The sequence below is a fragment of the Kwoniella dendrophila genome, chromosome 2, assembly GCF_036810415.1.
Source record: "Kwoniella dendrophila CBS 6074 chromosome 2, complete sequence".
In the NCBI taxonomy this organism is placed as follows: domain Eukaryota; kingdom Fungi; phylum Basidiomycota; class Tremellomycetes; order Tremellales; family Cryptococcaceae; genus Kwoniella; species Kwoniella dendrophila.
Window position 1 is genome coordinate 703,431 of NC_089477.1, and position 23,256 is coordinate 726,686.

Sequence of the window (23,256 nt, forward strand, 5' to 3'; positions counted from 1 at the left end):
ACTACTTCCCTCGTGTGAGCCACGTGAGCGATATGAGGGGGAAATGAAACACACGTCATGGATCATCTCACCTGATTGTATTATTATATTATTTGTTGTTAATGTGCCTGAAGGCTAAACCCCCTGAATCCCGACGGAAGCTGGTCTGTGCTGTTTCCTGTTTGTTGTTGTTGTCTGTGTGTTCATTACCATCTTCGAAAATGTCTCTGGTTCAAGGTAAAAGATTATATTGGTGTAACTCCCACTTCACGCTCTTGAATACCCTTGATTCACAATATCTGGGATTGTCAGTACATTGACATCAATGTCCGAGGCCGTTCGATCATTGACCATCTTGTTGAAGGGTTGAAGGAAGATTTAGACAAAAATGTCATTACAACAAACCTCATTCCCAGGAGGTGTCAACTCTTCATCATCACCTCCAATCTTACCTGTACCTAGACAACCTTCACCTCTATCATTCTCCTCCATTAGCTCTGAAATTCGACCTCCTTCACCTCCTACACCAGCTTCATCATTTCTAGGTGCAGGAGAATCAATGTCGTCCTCATCTTCGTTTAGGGGATCACAACTATCTAGTTCGCAGATGACACCGACATTTCAGAATGAAGGTATAATAACTTCACCATTATCCAATCAATCTTTACCTTCGTCATCATCAACGACAAATTCACCACCTATAGCATCCTCATCAACCATCAAGCCTATCAATCTAGTTCCTGTTCAACCTTCACCTGATTCACTGTTACTACGTTCAACATTTTCAGCTTTAGAACATTCAACATCTACTTTAAAAAGATTATCGAAATCTGTTTTAACTACATCATCAGTTGTAGCATCATTAGCAGAACAATTGCAAAAAGCTGAAGATGATTTATTTTCAGCTTTAGGTGATTTAGGTAGATGGTTAGAAAATGGTTATGGTCTTCAAGCGAAAGGAGAACATAATGTATGGGATTCTGATGGGGGTATAAGAAAGATAAATAAAGAGAAAAGAAGGAAAGAAAAAGAAGATAGAGAAGTTTGGATTGAACATGGTATAAAAGCTATGAAAGCTGAACTGAAAAGACATGGTTTAGCTGGAGGAGGTGCTCAAACGAGATTTGACGTGAGCAATATACTTATCAAATAGGGATCACCGATGCTTCTCAAGGTGGAAGCTGATTCATGACGAGGATAATGTTTATAGAATACTGCGAAACAGTTTTATCATCAGACTTCAGTATATCTATCACCTCAAACGAATCAAACTTCTTCTCTAGCTGGTCCATCATCACAAACTCAGATAAATTCTAGTAATTCAGCATCATCATCCGCATCGACTACCTCACATAATCCAGCTGCGCCGTCAGATATGGCTCAAGCTGCTCGTCATGCTCAATGGGATTTAGCTAGGTATAATCATCACTCAACATTACTGTATGCTGTGCCACCGAGCTCTATAAGCTGCTTAGATCTTCTGGTAGGGCTATATAGCTGGGTAGGAGGTTTACTAGGCGAAACACCTGGAAGAAATATAGACGGAAAAGATCCAAGGCGAAGGGCGTCGACAACACCAGATCATAAGCTTACATCTCTCGATACTCATTCTCAAACTCTTACACGCCATACACCCATCGCATCCGAATCAGAGCAGCTAAAATCAACTTTATCGACATCATTATCTCATCTAGCTAAGACTCGTTCAGAATTATTGAAATCTTGGGCTGAGCGTGATCATCAAACTCAACTACTGGAAGACGAACTTATTCAGCGGCAGACGGATATAGGTTTAACATCACCCGATGAGTTTTCTTCCTCTTCGAAATTCAGCGATATTGTTTTAGGCTCCAACATAACGCCAATATCATCTTCCGCTGGAATCGAACATAAAAAAGGAAAGAAAATGCATAAAATACATAGGTCAGTTGGAGGAAGATTACGAGATTTCTTGTCTCCTTCTGCAAGCTCAAATGCTCTATCTGCGCAAGCTGGATCTTCAGAACGTTCTTCCAGAATCAGTCTGGATTTAGGTGCGGGTTATGGAAGAGGTGAATTGAGTGCGCCTGCGCCCATTAGAAGGAAAAGCACAGAAGATGTTTCCATAACTCCAACGTCAAGCAGCACAGATAGGCTACCTACTCATCCTGAACTTCCTTATGGCATATCAAATTCCGCTCCTGCGGATCCATCGTCCACACCAACACCGCCATTACCGCCCCCTAAAGAACCTTCACCAAGACCCAGATTACCTTCTCGACATAGTGTCCAAATGCCTACCGGAGTAGATTATATCTCACCTTTCATAACAGCAGATCAATATCCATTACCAGCTATGCCATATGAAAGTTCACCTGATCTAAGATCGTTACAATCTGAAAACAGAGAACCGCAACCTAGACATAGTGTAGATAGTGTTAGACCATCTGTAGGTGTAGGTGGTGTAGGTGGTTTAGGTGCAGGTGGTGATGAAGATGAGAGAAGGGAAGAAGCTGGAAGAAAAAAAGAAGGTGTTCTATGGGGGCTTGGGAGCTGGGAAGGTTTGAATAAAGCTAGTGGAGGAAAAGGAAAATGGGAGAGTAAGTGTTCCGTGTCGTATTCAAGAAACAAGATGACCGACTGATATCCCGGTGAAACAGAATTCTGGGTTGTTTTGGATCATTCTAGGATATACGAGGTAAGCTGGTATCATGGTCCGCAGGAAGTTGCTTTAGCTTATCATTTCTTTCACACTAGTATCGGGATAACAAAACAGGCGTGCCTGAGGGAGCTCATGCTGTGATCGATTTAAAATTCGCAAGTGTTAGAGAAGGTAGAGGGACGGATCGGCGATTCGGTAAGCTCAGAATTCATGTTTGCTTTGTAATACAGTAGAATGAGCTGACAATGCTATATCCTTCGCCATACCTTAGTATTCGAGATTGTCACCCCTTCTCAAGGTAAAAGATTGTATCAGGCGACATCGGAAACTGAAATGAAAGTGAGTAATTACATCGGCACGTGCTTAGTTATGCTGATTATCTTCCTTAGCTATGGCTGTATGCTATTTATAACGCGATCGAATCATGTATTAACGGTACATCATCTGTTCGTACATTTGATGCCTCTAAGTTACGCACGGTATCTGGATCCCTGGACGATCACGCCTTGCCAGCCAGAAGTAGATTAGGAATGGGACTCAACAGTAAAGCGATCGGATTAGGTTTTCCAGTACCGCCAAATGGACGTAGATCGATGCCTCCTACTCCAACACAGCAGAACATCCCGGATTTCTCAACAGAAAAGAGAACACGTAAGACGAGTCTGAAGAAGGTCCTCAAGCAGTCTGGTGAAAAGCTATCTAACGTTGTTAGTGGAAATGGAGGTAATCGAAATTCGTTTGGAGGAGGATTAGATATACCTAGACCTATGTTTGGTAAAGCAGGCAGTAGAACAAGTTTACCTCTATCAACACCTGAAATCGATAGATTCAATATGCCTCCACCGCCTATCCCAACTTCATCTAGGCCTAAAACAATTCATAGTGAATCGGATACTTCTCCTATTTCGCCATCTACAACCAAGGTACCTTCTTGGGTAGATGGGGAAATTGAAAAGAGGGTTTTAGAAATGGCTGGATTAGGTTTAGGTATTGGAGATTCAAATTTACCTTCCCGTCCATCAGATAGTCCAAATAGTATCAAAAGAAGAGTTAAATCTGAAGCCGTCAGAGGGAAACCAACACATCCAAGTAGATCAGGATATCAAAATCACTCAGAAGGTGGTGGAGGTGTTGGTGAAAATATGATGAATAGATCAAGATCACATGATAATCAACCCACTAACAATGAGATCCTTGAATCGGAAAGAGGGGGGATATTAGATATGAAAGAATTGAAAAGGATAGCAGATTTAGAATTTAACAAGAAATGCGCAGATTGTGGTAAAGGTATGAAAAGTAGTAGATGGGCTACTATAAGTGAGTCAGAACTTCTGTATCCCATATGTTTGCACCCAAAGAGGTCCAGGCCTAATCTGACTTCAATTATGTGCTGTCTCCGTTAGGCCTAAGAGATTGTCCTATGGTCATGTTTATCTGTATTAGATGTTGTGGTATACATAGATCATTAGGTACACATATATCTAAACCTAGATCAGTTGATTTAGATTTATGGTCACCTGAAATGATACTCTTAGCTAAAGAATGGGGTAATGAAAAAGGTAATCAAGTTTGGGAGAGAATCTGGGAAGGTGGTAGAGTTGGTGATGAGTGAGTTACAAATCATTTCACATTCTGTGTCCTAATGAAAGATCTATCTCCACTCCTCGACATCTACTGATTTATGAGTTTTGTTTCGATTCTGGGTCTGTAGTCGAATAACAGATTTCATAAAAGCCAAATATGTTGAAGGTAGATGGTTATCTGAACAAGATAGATTGAAATTTGGTTTAATCAATGGACCGAATGTAGTTGGAAGAGCTATCTAATCTGATCTACAACTGATGTTTTAATATATATATATTTAATTACATGCTTTATAATCGTTAATAGGATAAACCATACAATAAGAACTAATAATGTAATGAAACGTGACGAGTAATGAGCATTATCTTATCATATATAATTCTGCAACCAGTAATTTGCTTGAGCAGACTACGAACTACGTACATAATATATCCATGCCATAAAATCTCTTCCACATGAAATGTTCATGCGAATTTTAGGAACGGAAAATACCGTTATTCTCACAAATATTCCTCGCATCGGCTGATTCCTGTGAATCGATCGTGTAATTTGCGAAGATACATTTCAGTGAAAGAATCTGATTATGTTTACACTTCAAGAGCGAATCTCGTGTACGTATGTACGTCCATACAGCCTTCAAAGACTGGTATTCATAGATCTCTCAGGCTCTATGATTTACTAAGTAGTTAGATACCAATCGTTTCCCAAAAACCAGGAGAAAGATTGAATTTACCACACACTACGGACAATATTCGTATTCCAAGTGATTTGATCGCTCTTGCAAGGAGAGCTCTAGGGGTCTACATAGGTGAATGTATATATGTATGTACATTTGTGTATACATATAATTCCTGCCTTTACATATTGAAATCTCGGTTATACAAGTACACCTGTCTAATACATACGCGAAAGGGAAGATCTCAGAATCCCCATCGGGATTTATCACGAGACCTGATTCAGGCCAGGTTCATCTTATGAAGAGTAGTATGAAGAATTTCGACGATTATAGTAAAATTGGGATCACTAATCCAAAATCTACTGATTGTACGATGACTGGCTTTCAATTTGCATGTACAGGATATATCATATAAGATAACAGAATGGTCAAGTGACTTTCGAATACTCCTGGTCTTATCTTGGAATCAATTGAATTTCAAAAGGATTAGCGCAAAGATTCAACAATGTTTAGCTATTCCTTCTCGATTTGCTGACTTTATTACGTTGATAATTCCCAGATCGCCTTGTCTACTTTACTATGGGAAAACAATGATGCAATGTTTGACGTAGTGGGATTTATACAATATGAAGTATAGGTAATCGCGATTAGCACCCGTGTAAAGCGAACTTATGATCCGGGCTATTAGTCACTCCTAAAACCCAAAAATTGATTCACGCAAGCGCCATGAAAATTCGGAGACTTGTACTTTCTAGCCATTGCTCGTCATGTCAAGAATCGGTGTCACCCGAGGTTTAAAATTAGGATTTTTGGTTGTACCGCTATAAATGAGCTTGGAACGGGATTACATATCGTTTGAAACCAAAGAAGAGCTAAGAGATTCCTACCTACTATAACAGGATACTGTAAGGGGATTGATTTGTGAAAGGGATATACGGTCAAATTTGATTAATATCGCGTCAAAGCGTCTATCCGTCTATACGTGTTCATTTAGGGGAGAAGGAGTGACCACATATCGCGTCTACTTCGCTTATCATTCAATAGAAGTGTACAGATATGCTCTCCAATATGTATAGGAGCTGTCAAGAATATACCTCAGTGCTAGTGATGATCAAAGATGTATGTACGATCTAAACAAGAACGCCTGATAGTAATAAGGTATATATATCATAAAAGGATCAAATTGAACATTAGGTTAAGTACATTGCGGATTCAGGGTTAAAAATGAAAAACTACGACGCGACTGAATTTTGAATTTTACCATACAGCATACCTTTCATGTGCCTGAAAATTAATCGGATTCTTGGTACACATACATATTATAGTAGATACACGACTCTAAAAAGTGGAGGCTCGAGAACATTAACTTACATTTAATATTACCCCTAAACTTCAAGCCTCGTTCACCTGAAATTTCACTATACAGTGGTTAGTAGTATGCAACATTACGCGACAATGCCATTTATCGATGCATACTCATGGTTGGATAGATCAATGCATTATTGTCAGGATAATTGAGAACATTACTTTTTCATCATATTCAACATCATTTGTATCGTTCTACTTTTTACTTACATCGTTACTCTCAGATAATTGTCATTTGTACAAACATAATCACTCTTATCACACACAAACACACAATAAAACAAAAAGACGGGAGATTAGGGAAAAGACGAAACACCTCATTCGTTTTTTTATCTTGTCTCATTCCGCTTTTATATCTTTCCTCTTTCTATCATATCGCATTGTTTCTCATATAATCACTCATCATCACTTTCAGTATACTGTATCATTCATATGACTACCCTCTGTCTCATCATCATTTCTTAATTCGCTTGTATCTATTTTAGTATCTTCTTTCACCGCTCTCCTAGACTACCCAACCGACTCAAGAAAAATCGCTATTAGTTCCCTGATCTCTACCTATCATTGTACTTGTCCTTCACCCTTGATAACTATCTTCAGTATACGATTATATATCACAATGGCAGGTGCAACTAAACGCTCAAGACAAGATGATAACGATACCCCTACAACTCCTTCATCGTCCTCTTCATCATCTTCAACCACAGGTGATGTAACGCCCACACCTACCCCGGCTCCTACACCACCTATAACACGTAATAATTCCCTTCACCATACAAGAAGGCAATCCACCATCACCACCACAACCAATACACCTTCTTCATCAACCAATTCAAACACGACACATCGACCACCATTGACTAGATCATCAGCTACACAACAGCCTTCAACAAGAAATAACGGATTAAGTCGTTCAAATTCTTTATTCAATATGACAACGCGTCGATCAGGTTTACATGCTACTTCATCTTTATCTTCAATTCCGTCTTCTTCAACCTCTACATCATCATCTTCGTCAGCTTCTTTTGCTATACCCTCAGGATCAGGATCGTCAAGTAGAGTAGGTATGTTAACCCGCACGCAATCTACACCATCAATCACTTCACCTACTCAACTTAAAGCAGCTGCTATGGCTAGTAGTGGAGGTAACGGTGGTCAATCAGGTAAAGGTGGACCAGATAATTCCGGCTTAGGTGGAAATAATGGTGGTAGAAGATTTGGCAAAGGTAAAGAAAATATACCACCCAAGAAAACCGAAAATAATGAAAATGCTAGTAATGGTAATAGCAATAATGACGATGGTTCAGAAGAAGGTGGATCATCAAGAAAAAGACCAAGAGTCTCTTCCAGAAATAGTATGTCAGGTAGATCGACTGGTAGAGGTAGATCAGGCAGTGTAGTTAGTGTAAGAAGTGAAACAAGTGGTGAGTACAATCACGATTTGGGAATCTGTATCCCAAGTGACTTAGCTGAATCATCCTCGTTCTAGGTCGACATTCTTCTCTTGCTCCTTCATCATCAGCCTCATCAATCTGTTCATGGTCTGCTAGATTACCTTCTCCAGCCCCATCTCAAGCTTCAATCACCCCCTCAATCGATTCAGTCACTTCTGCAGATCCACTAGATCTTATTAAAGATGATGAAGAATTCGATATTGGTAGAACACCTACGAAAGCACGTCCTGTAACTCGATCAACTGTCCTTCCTCCAACTCCACCACCATCCTCGCCTTCTTTACGCGATGTTGAAATCAAATCTACGACAGAACGCGTCAATCTTATGCGTGTTCATAGCGATAAAACTGAAGTTGATATTGATATGAACGATGGTGAAGAAAAGGAAAGAAAGTTAAACCCATACAAACAACTTAAAGCGTTCTTACGACTTTCCTCTTCGACAGCGATTGATGGCTCAGCATCTGTTGATCAAGTCATCATAGGTAGAGAAGAAGAGAAACAAGCATTAAGATCATATCTTGCCAATCGAAATGATCTCGATGTAGGAATGTATGTTTCTGGTCCACCAGGTACAGGTAAAACCGCTTTAGTCACTGCTTTGGGCAGAGAACTTGCTGAAGAAGGTTGGAAAGTTGTTGAACTTGGTTGCATGGGATTGAAATTGAATGATGTTTGGAGGAGACTCGGTGAAGAATTTGAATGTGGAAAAACTGAGAAAGATGTAAAGGAACACATCACGCAAGATGGTGCCAAGATGTGAGTGACTTCTTCATCCTCCTTCTAGCAAAGATAGAATGACTGATCTTGTTCTTGTAGTCTCATCATTCTCGATGAAATCGATTCCCTCATGCCACCACCACCTTCAATTGCACCTCCAGCCACTTCACATCTACTCACCAAACTATTCTCTTTACCTACCAATGCGCCGACAGTCAAGCTCGTTTCCATATCCAATACACTCGATCTTACTCTACGAGCACGACTAGTGTTACCTGATAGCGCTCAACCTTCTATTCTCCCATTTAAAGCATACGGAGCTATTGAAATGGCACCAATCGTTTCTGCACGTATTTCAGCTGCGAATGTCGAAGGTATAAAAATCGATTCTACAGCTATCACATTATTAGCTAAAAAAGTCGAAGCTCAAAATGGTGATTTGAGAATGTGTTTAGGTGTTCTGTCTTCTGCTGTCAATTTAGCTGAAGCGGAATGGATAAAAAAAACAAATGCCAGTTCAGTTAATGAACCTGGAAAAACTATTCCAATGACTAAAATAGCTGTCACCCATATACTTAAAGCCTTAACTTCCTATATCAATCAATTGAAGGCAGCTGCAGGATCAGGGTCATCAAATGGGTCGGCTAATGCTACAACAACCAAAATTAAATCAGTTCAATTACAAGGTAAAATGGTTCTAGTTTCAATTTTGGTTTATGTTTCAAGAGTTAGATTAGGTTTAAATGGTTGTCCTTCAATCGGTTCTGGACAAATTACACCACCTACTACACCATCGTCTAAATCCTCCTCTTCAAATTCATCGTCGTATTTCAGCTCGTCTTCATCATCAGCAACAACCAATAACGAAAATTCATTAAATGCACAAAATCTATATGCTACCTATTCTTATTTATTGCTACATAATTCTTCTCCATTCCCACCATCACCTGAATCAGATTATAGAGATCTACTATCAAATTTAGAAACTTTAGGTTTAATTTCTCTATCAACTTCAACCCCTATAAATGGAATGACTAGATCTTCATCTTTTACATCATTATCAAATAAAAATAATGTTGGTGGAGGTAAGATTGAATTAAATGTTAGAGAAGAAGAAATTAAACAAGCCTTGGGTCTTATATCTTCTACTACAAATTCATCAAACGGACTTGGTCAAGCTGAAGAAGAAGTTAAAAGGATTTGGGAAAGGGAAAATAATAAATTGAAAAGAATTCAAGAGAAAGCAATAGCGGCTCGAAATCAATTGAATTTAGCTGATGGTACCAATCAATTATATTAGAATGTTTGGTCATTATCTTATGGATATAGTCGAAACGATAAAACGAGTTTCATGTATGAATAAGAACAAGGAAGGAAGGAAATCACACATTTTATATCTTCTTGTTGCTTACGCTTTTGTAAATTATCTCAATCAGAAGTTTATGTCTGCTTTTTTACCCTCTTCAAACGTAACGGAATATACCTACCTCTTCACTTGCTTTTTGTTTGATAAGTTCCTTGTGTTTATGTAGACAGACCTTACTTTTTACATTATATCGTCATCTCTCTTTCTCATATTTTGTATACATATATCGCTCTTCAAAGTTTTAACCAAAATCAATGTTTATAATATAATCCCCACTTTACATTCATTTATAGCTTTCTCAAAATGTTTTGCTCTTAAACTGTTTGCTGTTTATTGTTTATTGTTGACATGATGTTTTTTGCTTATCTATCCGGACTGGATCTATGCGTATGAATAATGTTAAATGCAGTGTACTGGCGATCAATACAACTTTGCAAATCGAGTGGTATGTAACTCCTGCCACTACTACTGCTTATAATCATAGTTAGATTACGTATCATCGCTTGTAGTCACGTGATTCCAGCAAGTGCCAGCCGCTTTTTCAGGACGCGACGCGAAGTTTAGTGGATGAGACGTGAACATGACAAAAGTCTGACACAAACCATCCAACGCGTCTCTTGCTGTAATTTATTTCTGAGAATAGATTGTATTTCTTGACTGCAGATTGATATCCTTAAAGAACATATAATCGACAATACCCTATCTATCCTTGACACCTTGACACACAGAACCCTAAAACCTACCAATACAACTATTCCAACGTAAACAAATAAAAAAGAATGGCATCCACATCTACAGCTGTTAACGGAAATGGTGTTAATGGACATGAAAGAGAAAACCCAGATCATGGTGAGTAGATTATGGCGATGATGGTGTATAGATCAGTATATACTGTCAACTCATAACGTTATCCTGGGACCGCCTCTAATCATATCAACATGCTGGATGTGTTACTGACTGAAAATGTTATAAATCGACTCAAACCCATATTAGAGGAATATCAATATCTCGATTTAATTTCACGAATAATATCAATTGGACAATCAAGACCTGATAGAACTGGAACAGGTACTGTAGCATTATTTGCACCACCTAGTTTTCGATTTTCTTTATCTAATGGTATTTTACCATTATTAACTACTAAAAGAGTTTTTTTAAGAGGTGTTATAGCAGAATTATTATGGTTTATTAAAGGATCAACAGATGCTAATTTATTATCTGAACAAAATGTTAATATTTGGGAAGGTAATGGATCAAAAGATTTTTTGGAAAAAGTTGGTTTAGGTCATAGAAGAAAAGGTGATTTAGGTCCTGTATATGGATTTCAATGGAGACATTTTGGTGCGACATACAAAACTGCAGATGATGATTATAATGGACAAGGTGTAGATCAATTACAAGATGTTATAAATAAAATTAAAAATAATCCAACTGATAGAAGAATTATTTTAAGTGCTTGGAATCCTAAAGGTGAAGTTTAATTCTTTTTGTTGAAGTCAATCATTTTTTATACATAACGACGTATAATGTGATATAACACTAATCTGAAATATATCTTATTTTGATAGACCTCTCGTTAATGGCTTTACCACCATGTCACATGTTTTGTCAATTTTTCGTAACATTACCTGAAAACACAGGAGATAAACCAAAATTAAGTTGTTTAATGTATCAAAGATCATGTGATTTAGGTTTAGGTATACCATTTAATATTGCTTCATATTCATTATTAACGCATATGATTGCTTTAATAACCGATTGTGAACCACATGAATTTATATTACAAATGGGTGATTCACATATATATAAAGATCATATAGATCCCTTGAAAATTCAATTACAAAGACAACCAAAACCTTTCCCAACATTAAAATTCAAAAGAACATTAGAAGAAATAAAAGATATAGATGGTTTCAAAATCGATGATTTTGTTGTAGAAGGTTATAATCCTCATGGTAAAATCGAGATGAAAATGTCTGTAAGTACCATTATATTCTTTGATTTATGTGATTCTGTATTCCGAGTGGATCCAATCATTAATTCATTATGATACTTTATTCGCACAGGCTTAATCTGAGCTCGATCACCCAGACAGAAAAGCGATATAGAAATTACAGATAGATACTAATTCCTTTTGTACGACTTCACTGCGCTATCCCTTCCTGAATTTCGTGATTACAGTGGTTTTGATATGTACGCTTGCTTAACCGGGACTTTTTCTATCTATTTACTATGTAAGATATAACCATGTAGTACAAGCTCCCCATGCATACCCGTAATATCATGTAACCTATCAATACAAACAGAACATACAACAACAAATATCTATACTGATGGGGAAGGAGAGATTATTGCAATGAAAATGGATTGAGCTTGTTTGGCGGGTCTTTGTGATCTACCTTATCTCTACCTTCTTGAAGAAGGTCTTGGAGGAGGTAAGATCGAATTTCTATCGGAAGAATAAGATTTCATCCTAATGCAGCAGGAGGATTAGGGTTAGTTCACCTTGGAAAATGAGAAACGATCATAGACTAAAAGTGAAACTTACAATTGTCTAATTGTGGACACAATGTCGGCTTTAAGATACATTTGATCAGCACACCATATTATCTCAAGTCGGTCTGACGATGTGGCAATCGCTGGACGAAAAGGCGTACTTACTAGCTTGTCTTTGATTCTCAGCTTCAAATTCATACCGTTTCTGAGTGCCTTCTCTCCAAACATTAATTTTGAATCCACCTGCTCGACCAGTTAATTTACATGAAGCAACTAGTGTAATATGGAACGAAGTGGTTTTCATTGAATCGAAAAATGCTCTTGATTCAGATGGCATAATCTAAATATACGTATATGGGACATAGGCATTGTTAGCTAGCGATATCGTAATGATGATACTGTTTCAAGAAAAAATATGACTAAAATCACTTACATGTATATAATCACCGTCAATTGCCAAAACTCTTTCATGTCTACCAATCGCAATTTTACGCTGAACCGTATATTTCTATATGTACCATAATCGAGATCAGCTCAAAACTATTAGCACGTTCAAGTTTCATCCTTGCCACTGCGATCTGCCTTACCTTGTATGTCTGCGTAAAGTCTGCCAAGCCTGGTCCATATCTTTGCATTGGTGCTGGTTCTGACTGTCTTTTGAATATAGATGCTACAGACACCAAGGGTATTTTAGCAATATATCTCATGACACCACATAATACGACTCACCACTTGGATCACCACCACGTCTATCATCGATTCTCAAGCCATGTTCAGTTGCCCATTGTCTCTTGACCAGTGCTAAATCTGTTCTACCTTCAAGACTTGCAACAGTTCTATCTAACGGTATAGCCAAAGTCAAATCTGCAAGGCATAATACCCAATCTGTAGCTGGCATTTGAAGTCTCTTCTTCTTGCATAAGACTTCAGTAAGATCTGCTATATACATATCAGAGGGTCTATCTCGATAACGTCAGTTTACTTAGACGGATTCTAGAAGCAAAAGAAGCAAAAAGGTTTTACGACTCACACGTTAATCGTAGTGGTAAAGTGCACATCCGCACTAGCAGTGACTCTAATTTTCAATCTGACAATCTCGCTACTTGTCGAACTTAACCCGACACTACCTTTCATAGCTGCTGAGGATAATCCAGCTCCAGCTATAGATCCTAGTGGAGTTTGCTCATTAGAAGAGAAGGAAGAGGATGTACTGGTAGTCTGCATGTTTGAGGGTACAGTTAAAGTATTACCTCTTGATGGAGGTTGGGTAGGTGGTCTTGATGGTCTAGGTGTGGGTGCAGCCAATACACGTGAAGGTCTTCGTTGGATTGTGGGTGCTTTAGCTGCATTTTGGCGGACTGTTAAAGAAGATGATGTCATCAGCACAGAAAACAACTCTGCTTCTGATATATACATCGTAACTCACTTTGTTCTTCCGTAGCTTCCACAATGGCAAATTGACCATAAGAGAATTTCGATATTTGACTATCTCTATCAAGTGCTAAGATCGTTGTATAAGCGAGGTTAGCATGAAAGACTAGTACTCCAGAATAAAACATTCACTTACGAGGAAAGTCCTCATCTACTTCACCATCATCCTCAACAATTCGTAATCCCCATCCTATAGCGCTCCATTTAACTTCATCATCTTCCTCACTAAGTAATGGTAATCTACCATCTTCCCAATATTTGTATAAGCCGAACCCAGTCACTTCTTCTACTGTTGCATCTTTTCTAACTTTTGATACTATAGGATCTGCTGGTTTTTTTGAATGCGGGAAATACATTTCTAGTGATAGCGAAGGAGCTGAAGGTGGTGCTGCTACTCTTGCATACAACGATGCGAACGGATTTGGAGGTGAGCCTTCTTCTATAGGCATAGGATCATTAGTTGAAGTTGAGGAAGTCGACACTAAATGTGGAATGTGTTTATTCAATAAAGCTGTTAAAGTTGAGGATTTGATTGGTTGTGAAGCAGAAGAATTATGTCTCGGTATGATAGGTACGGGTGTAAAATCAAGTTTTTCACCTTCCATAGTATCTGTTGAAACTCTTCTTGAATCTGTCGTTCTTGCATTTACGTCTCTTTGAGCTTGTGTACGTCCTATACCTTCACCTTCTGCAGCTTCATCTTCATCCACATCACTACCTTCATCAACTAAAGCACCAACCATTCTATCTACTTCACCTGTAGTCAAACCCGTTACAGCTAATTGTGAACCACCACCACCTCTAACTTCACCCATTGAACTGTGTTCGTTCTCCATCGTTCCAGCACCTATCATACCAGGAGATATGTGTATCGTCGTCGGACCCCCACCTGCTATATTTTGTAATTCTTCATTTGAAGCTTCACTTGTACTTAACGCTTGTTCCAACACACCAACATTCTGAGTTACACCTAAGCCTCTGCCAGTATTTAACATACTTGATGGGTTCAAGGTCGAATTTGATGTTATTCCACCCCCACCTGATGGTAGACCTAAATGATTAGGCGCAGGTGCTGAATCTGCTCTTGGTCTTCCTGAGGGAGAAAAAAATCCATTATCCATTATAGGCGTTTTGATAGTTCCACCTCCTCCTATCAGTGGAGTTTTCTCTGCGTTAGGCGATAACGGTATATCATTAACTAAAGAAGTGGAGTTTGCTCTTTGATTATTTCTTGTAACTTGATTCTGTTGATTATTACGTCTGTTATTTTCACCCTGTCTACCTGAAACTCTCATTCCGAGTCCACCTGATTTACCTCCCATTATAGTTTGAGTATAATTCAATCCCCCTCCAACCCCTCCTCGTCCATTACGTTTAGGTAGACCATTTTCAGCTGATGACAAGATTGATGGTTCGGGTGGAGGTGAATCTAAAGCTCTTCTAATTTCTGGCCACCTATCAATATCTGATAGTCCAGATGCATTTATATATGGATTCAAAGCGAAAGAAGGATCCAATGAGATTATACGTGGTGTAAGTGGATCATCAGTCGTACGTAGTGATGACAATCTCACTGCTTGCAGTATATAGCTATGTCATACAAATCAGCTTTACGTCTGAGGAGTCAAGCAATTAGATGACCTACTCGATATCTGATATCATCGCCATACTGAAGAAGCTTTAGTTGTAACCATCGCCCTAGCGGAAAATCACTAAAATAATCATGTATATGGCTGTTACTTTTAGTGACCACTCTGGTTATTCGGAGGTTTGCCCAGGAGCACCCGTGGGTTTTCCTTGGTTGTCGTTAGGAATGTCAAGACTGTATGTTATTCCTCATGATCTGCTACAAATGTGTATACCACTTGATTCTCTCAATCCTCATCCTCAATCCTCAATCCTCAGTCGCAGGTGTTTCATCATCTATCATTCACTATCAACAAGGGGACCCCACATCTCATCTTGGGATAAATACATTAAATTGCTCGTAAAATAATCAAACTGTTTATATTACTGACTTTTATTACGACATTGCCACGTGAGATCATCATGTTTCAACAGCAAAAGATTATTTTTGAGATTTTATCATTTTCAGGTCCACACAGGTCAGAATAATTTTGAAATTTATTAACCATATCTGATGGCATTTTTTGTTGATATACAAATAGATTATTCATAAATATTAAACAGCTCAAGCTAGCTAGCTATAATATAACAATGTCCGGTACATTGATATCAGCCCTTGTATGGGTCCCAAGAGGGAAATCATCAGCAGAACCAAAAAGATATAATCTAGATGATAGTGAATTAGAAAGAGTAGGTAAACTTGGTGGACCAGGTGTATTGGAGAAATTACGTCAAGAGATGGAAGGTATGGATGTTAGTGAAGAGGAGGGGGACGGGGAGGGTGCAGGTGAAGACTGGGAAGAGTGAGTCTATGATCAGCATGTAGCCTGTCACTGTTCTCACTAACACTGCTCATACGTTGAATTAGTGTTGATGAAGATGGAAGCGGATCCGGATCAGATGACGAGGAAGCAGAAGAAGCCAACGGGGATGATGATGATGATGTCAGTATGGATGCTGAACCTAAAGAACCTACAAAACCTCATGATCCAAGTGATCTTTCTGCCTTTAAAATGGATGAGTACGATAATGAGGAGTCAAAGGGTGTTGGTAAGCTGAAAATCATTCATGAAAGAACGTAACTCAGCTGATTACTCAATCAACATATAGCTATGGGGGCATTCGCAAATGTAAAAGGTTTATCTTACTATAGAGACAATAACGATGATCCATATATAACACTAAAAGAAGTAGGTTTGCGCCGTTTGAACATTACAAGCCCAAAACTCAATTAGCATTTGTACTTATGTTGAAAACTTCTATCTTAGGACGACGATGAAGCTGAACGAGAAGAACTCTCCCTTTTACCAACTGATAATATCATCATTACCGCACGAACCACTTCCGACCTTTCATCACTTGATTTCCATGTATATGCCGATTCTGACGAAAACTTATACGCTCATCATGATTTGATGTTACCTACTTTCCCATTATGTGTAGAATGGTTAGATTTCCCTTCAGGTGGATCATCATCTTCAAATGCCAACGACTCCTCATCATCAGCAGGATCAGGAAGTTATGTAGCTGTTGGATCATTTGATCCATCGATCGAAATTTGGGATGCTGATTTAGTTGATGGATTATATCCACAAGCAATATTAGGACCATCACCATCATTAGAAAAACCAGAAGCTAAACCATTAGGTACTGGGAAAAAGAAGAGAAAACAAATGGTACAGCCTTTAGCACAAGATGAATATCATACGCAACCTGTTCTATCATTATCATGGACGAAAAATCATAGAAATTTATTATTATCTGGTTCAGCAGATGGTACGATAAAATTATGGGATTTAACAAGAGAATCACCTATGCCTTCATTAAAATCTTGGAATAAAATACATAAAGGTGAAAAAGTTCAAGGTGTAGAATGGAATAAATCTTCATCAAATGGTTTAGATAAAGCTGTATTATCTGCTGGTTGGGATAGGATAGTAAAAGTTTGGGATTCAAGATCTTCAGATGATTCTATAGGTACTCAAGTTGTAAGTGATGTTGAATGCATAAGATGGGATCCATGGGAACCAACTTCTTTCTTTGTAAGTTCAAATTCGACACCATTCGTTTTCCTCTGTTTGTTCATCAATGATTGAGCTATTTTACTGATCGGACTGGACATTCCTTGTATTAGGTATCTCTTGAAAACGGTCTTATCTTAGCATACGATTCAAGAACACTTTCATCATCAAAAGGATCTAACAATTTATCTACCGCTCAACCTAAATATACTTTATCAGCACATGATGGTGCAGCTTCAGCATTAGATATAAATCCACATATCAGAGGATGTATAGCTACTGGTGGTATGGATAGAATTGTAAAAATTTGGAATGTATTGGATGAAGAAACTGAAGGTGTACAAGGTAGAAAGAGAGAGATCAGTTTGGCTACTTCAAGAGATTTAGGATTGGTAAGTGGATAGAAGACTCTCACAGATCCTGTCATCTCGACCGCAAAAAAAAAACGATGAAATGATAAAGATATGCTAATTTTGCTTACTATCATAGGGTAAAATATTCACTGCAAGATGGTCACCAGATGCAGAGACACCATTAACATTAGCAGCAGCAGGATCAAAAGCTACTTTACAAGTATGGGATGTGGCTTCAAATGCAGGTGCAAGAAAAGCTTTCGGTGATAGATTAAGGAAACATGGTAGAGAACTAGGTGAAATTAAGAAAGGTGGTGGTGTTGTCGTTGTTGAAGGCGGTGAAGATGAAGATACAGATGAAGAATAGGACGATTAACCATTTTATCCATTCATTGAAACTTGTTCTTCTTGATGGATCAGATTAGTTTAGATGAAGATCAAAGGAACTCTTAGACACCTATGCACTATAATGGAATATATGTTTTGTGCATATCACCTTAACAAGTATTTATGCATGCGAGACAGGCTCAGACCGACCAAATCGAGATAGATACCATGTTACACTGTCAAACTCGTGACAGTAATGGATGCGATAGAATGCTCGCAAGTTATGTTCCATTGCATTCTCACTGGTGTATAGTACATCTATGATTCAACATAAGGGGAACGAACAATACCTTACGATATGTGCTTCATTGTTGTGATTCTAAAGGACCTTGCATACAATATATGGCTTTTTATTACAATCGGGGAGCAATGAATGATTATTGACTGAATAAGTATACAAAACTGTTTCTTTCAAAGAAGTTTGAAACATGTTATAAGAAAACAACAAATTATAACGAATGACGGATGACGGATGAAAAGAATTGTGATTTCAGACTGTGATCATGTATTAATGCTAATTTAGATTGGATTTTATGCGAAATAATTCCTACAGAGGGAGACAAAATTTCGTTCACAACCTTTGTCTAAACCATTGGAACATGCTTTGAGTTGGTCTAGAGTTAGTGCTTGTATTGGCATTACCAAAAGCAGTTGCGATGGCTTGAGCACTAGCTTGCGCTTGGGCAGCAACAGCTTGAGCAGCGGCTTGGATTTGAGCTGGAGTTATGTTTGCGTCGCTAAACAGAGACAGAAAAAGTGGAAATCAGAACAGAGTTACTTTCCGGCAGATCAGATGCAAAGGGCGACGGTTGTGATGCGAGTCAAAAAAGCTTACCCGCTCATAGCTGCAATAGCTTGATTCACCATTTCTTCGGGTAAATCACCTGGTAAACCAGCTATTTATGAAGTGAACCACTCTATCAGCATTGTGTATTGAATAGAAAAAAAGGTAATATTGACACTCACCAGCGTAAACATGTGGATCTAACGGAGCATAACCAGGTGGAGGTGGACTAGTATTATTTATTGTTGATCCATTTCTACCCAAAGTCAATCTACTTGGTCTTGCGGTTGAATCACTTTCACCCGAACCTGAACCATTACCTTCATCTTCATTATTCTGTCTATTATTATTATTGTTATATCTACCTTCAAAATATTGACCATTATTCCTTAGAGAATGCATTGAAATATCTAATAAATTTGGTGTAGGTGGATTGTGTTCAATTGGTGATGACTCTCGATCACCAAATCTCGGTTGCGCGTCGTCTGAATCTCCTTCTTCTGAAGAATTGGTTTCTTCGTTCTCATCATTGTCTGAAGTTAACAAGGGCGTCTGATCATCTGGTTGTTGTTGTTGTTGTTGACCAAACGCACGCCTTGATCGTGATGTTGATGGTCCAGGTCCAGCTTCATTAGCCTCTCTTAACGGACTCGGATTTACAGGTACAGATGATCCAGCGGCTATATTTGAATTATTCATAGTTTGTCTTGATCTTCTTGGAGTTCTATTCCTTCTATTTCCTGATCCTGTTGAATTGATTGAGGAAGAGATGGAAGATGATCCGGCTGAAGTACCTAATTGATTTTGATTACTATTATGACTGGTAGCGAAATGATGACTATTACTATGTCTTGATCTGGCAGCTTCCAATAGAGCATTTACACCACCTAAATTTGATTGATGTACGTTATTATTTGAATGTGGTGTACCATAACCTGCATCCAATAAAATTGAACCTCTTTCTGAGCCATATGCAGGTGGCGGAGCTAAAGTACCAACCATAGGTGCTAAACCCCATTTTTTGACATTTGCTTCTATAAATACAAATCCAGCTTGACCTAAATTGACATGTATAGTACATGGTCCATTCGCACCCACAGTAGGGAATAAATTCAATCTTTGTAATCCTGTATAAGCATCATCTAATTTTCTACCATTTCTAGTGAAGAAGACAGTTCCTGTTCTAGGCTTATATCCTACACCTAAAACATCACCTTCATTTAATGATGGTCCATATGATGAGGCTGTAAATGGATAATTATGTGATTTGAATCCATCACTAGCGAAATATGCTACTGAGTATTTATTCCAACCAGGTAATCTGAATGATGGATATGGCTTTGTCGCTAATCCAATTGCTATTTCCGTTGTTGCAGGTTTATCGTACATCTTGACTTCCCAGTAATATACTTCATTCAGTTTTGGTAATGGTAGATTTGCCATGACTGAATTTCCACCACCTTCTCTTGCAGGCATACCAGGTCCATCGGCTAAAAATGTGATTTCCGTACGTGACTGTACGTATAAAGATAAATTGTCCTCATAATCCGGCTCAAACGACCAAGCTGAGACACCTTTTTCTTGTATAGACAAAAACTGCGAAAGCGTGATATCGGTGGGGACTGATGCGGGTCGATATTGATGTTGCCAATCTGAACGAAAGATGTCGCGTAATGAGTATATGGGATTTCCGATAGTACAGATACCTTACTCACCTTTTGCTCGTTTGTAAGCCTCTTTGACATCTGGATCAAGGGTTTCCATCCATCTAGATTCTACACCTTCCAATCCGCCTTCACCAATTACTCCGTCGGATTTGGACAAATCGAGAGGTCCACCATCTTCCGTTAATCTGATACTTTTCCTCCTTCTCATATAAAGTACAGCAACTAAAAATACCACTAAACCAAGTAACACAGTTAAAACAACCACCATTACAGGAATGAAAATCAATAAAATTGTTGAATAACCTGAATCATTATTACCTGTATGACCGTCGTTCGGATTTGGTGTAGGTTGTGGTGAAGGCATTCTACCTCCACGCCATGGGTCTTGTTGGTACGACATTATAGAAGTTGAAGTTGAACTTCCACCTATAATAGGTTGATGATGATGTTCAGGTGTTGTCGATCTCTCACGTATATGTTGTTTACTTGATGATCCAACAGTTAGTTCGTTATCTATTAAGATTTGTTTTTGTTTCTGAAACTGTACAGAAGTTTTCGAAGAGCTAGGTTGTTCAGTATTTGGTTGAGGTTGCGTCAATAATTTCCTTATGTTTATGTTCAATGGATTACTAATACTAATTGGTCTTGGTATAGGTTGTAAGATATTTCTATAAAATATCGAAGGTGTTTTGAGAATTCTCTCTGTGATTGAATCTGTACTTCCTGAAGAGCTATCTTGATTGTTTTCTGGTGTTGATGATATTAAGGTGTCAAATGGGATTTCTGATGTTGTCGATGTCGATTGCATAACACGGTAATGGAACCGATTTTTACCTAAGGTGAAGTTGCAGAAAACAAGTGAATGAAACCCTTCGAGTTTTAATGCGATGACAGGGAATGTCTGAGACGGTTGATGTTGGATGAAGGGAAGATGTATGAAACGTTGAGATGTGTGGTTGAATGGTAAAGGGTAAGTAACTTGTACAACGATGAAAGGAGGTCTGTTACTCGTGATTTCCCCGTAAGCTTTACTGTTCTGTGGGGTGCTGAGTTTTGCTAATTGACTTGATTTCTGAAGTATCCCTCGTATGTCGTGGTCTTATCGAATTCTAAAAAGCTGATGTCTTCAATGTACAGCTATATTATGATCTCCACTCGATCAACCGTGAAGAATCGATATTTCGGGTCCAGGCTATCAAAGCTATCCTTTCCCGAATTGAATCCCTGCTGTTTATTGAGGATTTCGCTATTGTTTTGACTAATCGCTATGATTGTTTTGGTCAATCTTACAGTATTCGTACTATACAGTATGATATTTGTGATCAATGATAGCAGGATTCAGAGATAGCTGCGGAAGTGATCTGGTAAGCCGAAGATGGAGTCTGGACCTGAAGGTTGAAAGCCAAGAAATGTACTCATACCCGCATAACGATCTGAACCGAGAATAACCAAAGTATGTAAAGTGTAATCTATAATCTCGCCACCCATCTAAGCTTATCCCGCTATGTTTTAAGGGTTAAAACATGTGGTTGAGGTGTGATTTGATTCCGGAAGTGGCATTTAACATTTTAGCGCAGTCTTAAGACGGAATGCCATCTTTGTTCGTTATAAATCCTGACTATACGTATGCGTTTAAAATGATGCATGATAGTGCAATGCCTAGTCAAATCGTAGTATATCGTATCCAACACAAACTTGAAGCTTTCATACCAAACAAGTCGGTATGGTATGCAAACCCTTGGCAGCTACTCAATACTATATGATCCCAACTTCACAGCAGACCTTTGGTCTACTCTGATTCATCTAGATAAAGCTCCGGTCTTCTTCTCTTGTGTTCTTTCTTTTCTTTAACTTTTTGAGGTAAATCAAGGTATAAATCCTGAGCAGACCAATGTGTTCCTTCTTCATCGGTACAGCTATCATAAAACTTTTCATCATCCCTCTCCCCGTCAATCATTGCTCTAGCTCGGCCAAGTCTTTGATGCTTTTTAACTATTGGATCGATTTGATCATCATCATTTGAAAAATATGAATTAGGATCATCCAGCAATGTTGATCGATAATATTTGACAACTCTTTCAATCTGCGTATTACTATTTGATTTTTCTCGTACGTCGACATCTGAGAGAAAAGGTTGGGGTAGTCTTCTATAAGTAGCGATGTCCGCTGGACTCCAACCAGTCAGATCACGATATGGTTGTCGTTGATAGAGATCCCATAGCTCTTGACTCCAATCATCTTTATTGGGCAGTGCGCTGATTAGCTCTCTGATTGCTTGTTCTTTCTTGAGGAATCTACTTTCCCAGTCTATATCAGTGGTATTAGTGGCGATGTCAGCTTTTGCGCCGGTGTTAGCACCGGTTGAAAGACAAGAGTTCGCACCAGGATCATCATTATTGCTTATGACTGAGGCAACTTCATCCTTGTGTTCGATCCCAGGCTGGTTATGGACGATTACAAATTCATCATCGGATCCAGATTCCATTTTATCCCAGGAGCCTAATCATATAAATACTATGATCAGTATTGCATATTCTTATAGTCAATACTTATTTTTCTGACTAGCAGTAGAAGGACGTCGGTCTTACCGAGTTCAGATAACTGATTATTCGACATTTGTTGAGTTTTCTTACGAGTATAAAGTTACGGTTATAATTGTACCAATGGGAAAGTATTAAGGAATAGAGCGATCCTATGATTTCCACT

At 38.5% G+C, this 23,256-nt stretch overlaps 7 protein-coding genes across 7 annotated transcripts; 4 read left to right on the forward strand and 3 right to left on the reverse strand.

The window, feature by feature from the left end:
• Positions 1–367: 367 nt before the first annotated feature.
• Positions 368–4,446, forward strand: L201_001682 (uncharacterized protein; the record flags this gene model as incomplete). Its single annotated transcript, XM_066217469.1, has 8 exons — positions 368–1,108; positions 1,190–2,558; positions 2,619–2,656; positions 2,716–2,791; positions 2,892–2,959; positions 3,010–3,937; positions 4,024–4,228; positions 4,332–4,446. The coding sequence occupies 8 exons, from the start codon at positions 368–370 to the stop codon at positions 4,444–4,446; spliced, it is 3,540 nt and encodes a 1,179-aa protein (XP_066073566.1).
• A 2,418-nt stretch (positions 4,447–6,864) lies between these two features.
• On the forward strand, positions 6,865–9,719 carry L201_001683 (uncharacterized protein; the record flags this gene model as incomplete). Its single annotated transcript, XM_066217470.1, has 3 exons — positions 6,865–7,669; positions 7,735–8,458; positions 8,519–9,719. The coding sequence occupies 3 exons, from the start codon at positions 6,865–6,867 to the stop codon at positions 9,717–9,719; spliced, it is 2,730 nt and encodes a 909-aa protein (XP_066073567.1).
• An 845-nt stretch (positions 9,720–10,564) lies between these two features.
• L201_001684 (thymidylate synthase) lies at positions 10,565–11,835 on the forward strand (the record flags this gene model as incomplete). The annotated part of the gene is made up of 3 exons (XM_066217471.1): positions 10,565–10,634; positions 10,779–11,255; positions 11,354–11,835. 3 exons carry the CDS (start codon positions 10,565–10,567, stop codon positions 11,833–11,835), a joined length of 1,029 nt encoding a protein of 342 aa, XP_066073568.1.
• A 356-nt stretch (positions 11,836–12,191) lies between these two features.
• On the reverse strand, positions 12,192–15,380 carry L201_001685 (uncharacterized protein; the record flags this gene model as incomplete). Its single annotated transcript, XM_066217472.1, has 10 exons — positions 12,192–12,258; positions 12,334–12,361; positions 12,447–12,621; positions 12,715–12,789; positions 12,869–12,951; positions 13,011–13,240; positions 13,312–13,639; positions 13,708–13,782; positions 13,849–15,302; positions 15,358–15,380. The coding sequence occupies 10 exons, from the start codon at positions 15,378–15,380 to the stop codon at positions 12,192–12,194; spliced, it is 2,538 nt and encodes an 845-aa protein (XP_066073569.1).
• Positions 15,381–15,929: 549 nt separating this feature from the next.
• L201_001686 (uncharacterized protein) lies at positions 15,930–18,079 on the forward strand (the record flags this gene model as incomplete). The annotated part of the gene is made up of 6 exons (XM_066217473.1): positions 15,930–16,141; positions 16,207–16,388; positions 16,449–16,528; positions 16,607–17,380; positions 17,473–17,751; positions 17,849–18,079. 6 exons carry the CDS (start codon positions 15,930–15,932, stop codon positions 18,077–18,079), a joined length of 1,758 nt encoding a protein of 585 aa, XP_066073570.1.
• Positions 18,080–18,670: 591 nt separating this feature from the next.
• Positions 18,671–21,358, reverse strand: L201_001687 (uncharacterized protein; the record flags this gene model as incomplete). Its single annotated transcript, XM_066217474.1, has 4 exons — positions 18,671–18,836; positions 18,935–18,995; positions 19,066–20,535; positions 20,599–21,358. The coding sequence occupies 4 exons, from the start codon at positions 21,356–21,358 to the stop codon at positions 18,671–18,673; spliced, it is 2,457 nt and encodes an 818-aa protein (XP_066073571.1).
• A 981-nt stretch (positions 21,359–22,339) lies between these two features.
• Positions 22,340–23,166, reverse strand: L201_001688 (uncharacterized protein; the record flags this gene model as incomplete). The annotated part of the gene is made up of 2 exons (XM_066217475.1): positions 22,340–23,049; positions 23,139–23,166. 2 exons carry the CDS (start codon positions 23,164–23,166, stop codon positions 22,340–22,342), a joined length of 738 nt encoding a protein of 245 aa, XP_066073572.1.
• Between the last annotated feature and the right edge of the window lie 90 nt (positions 23,167–23,256).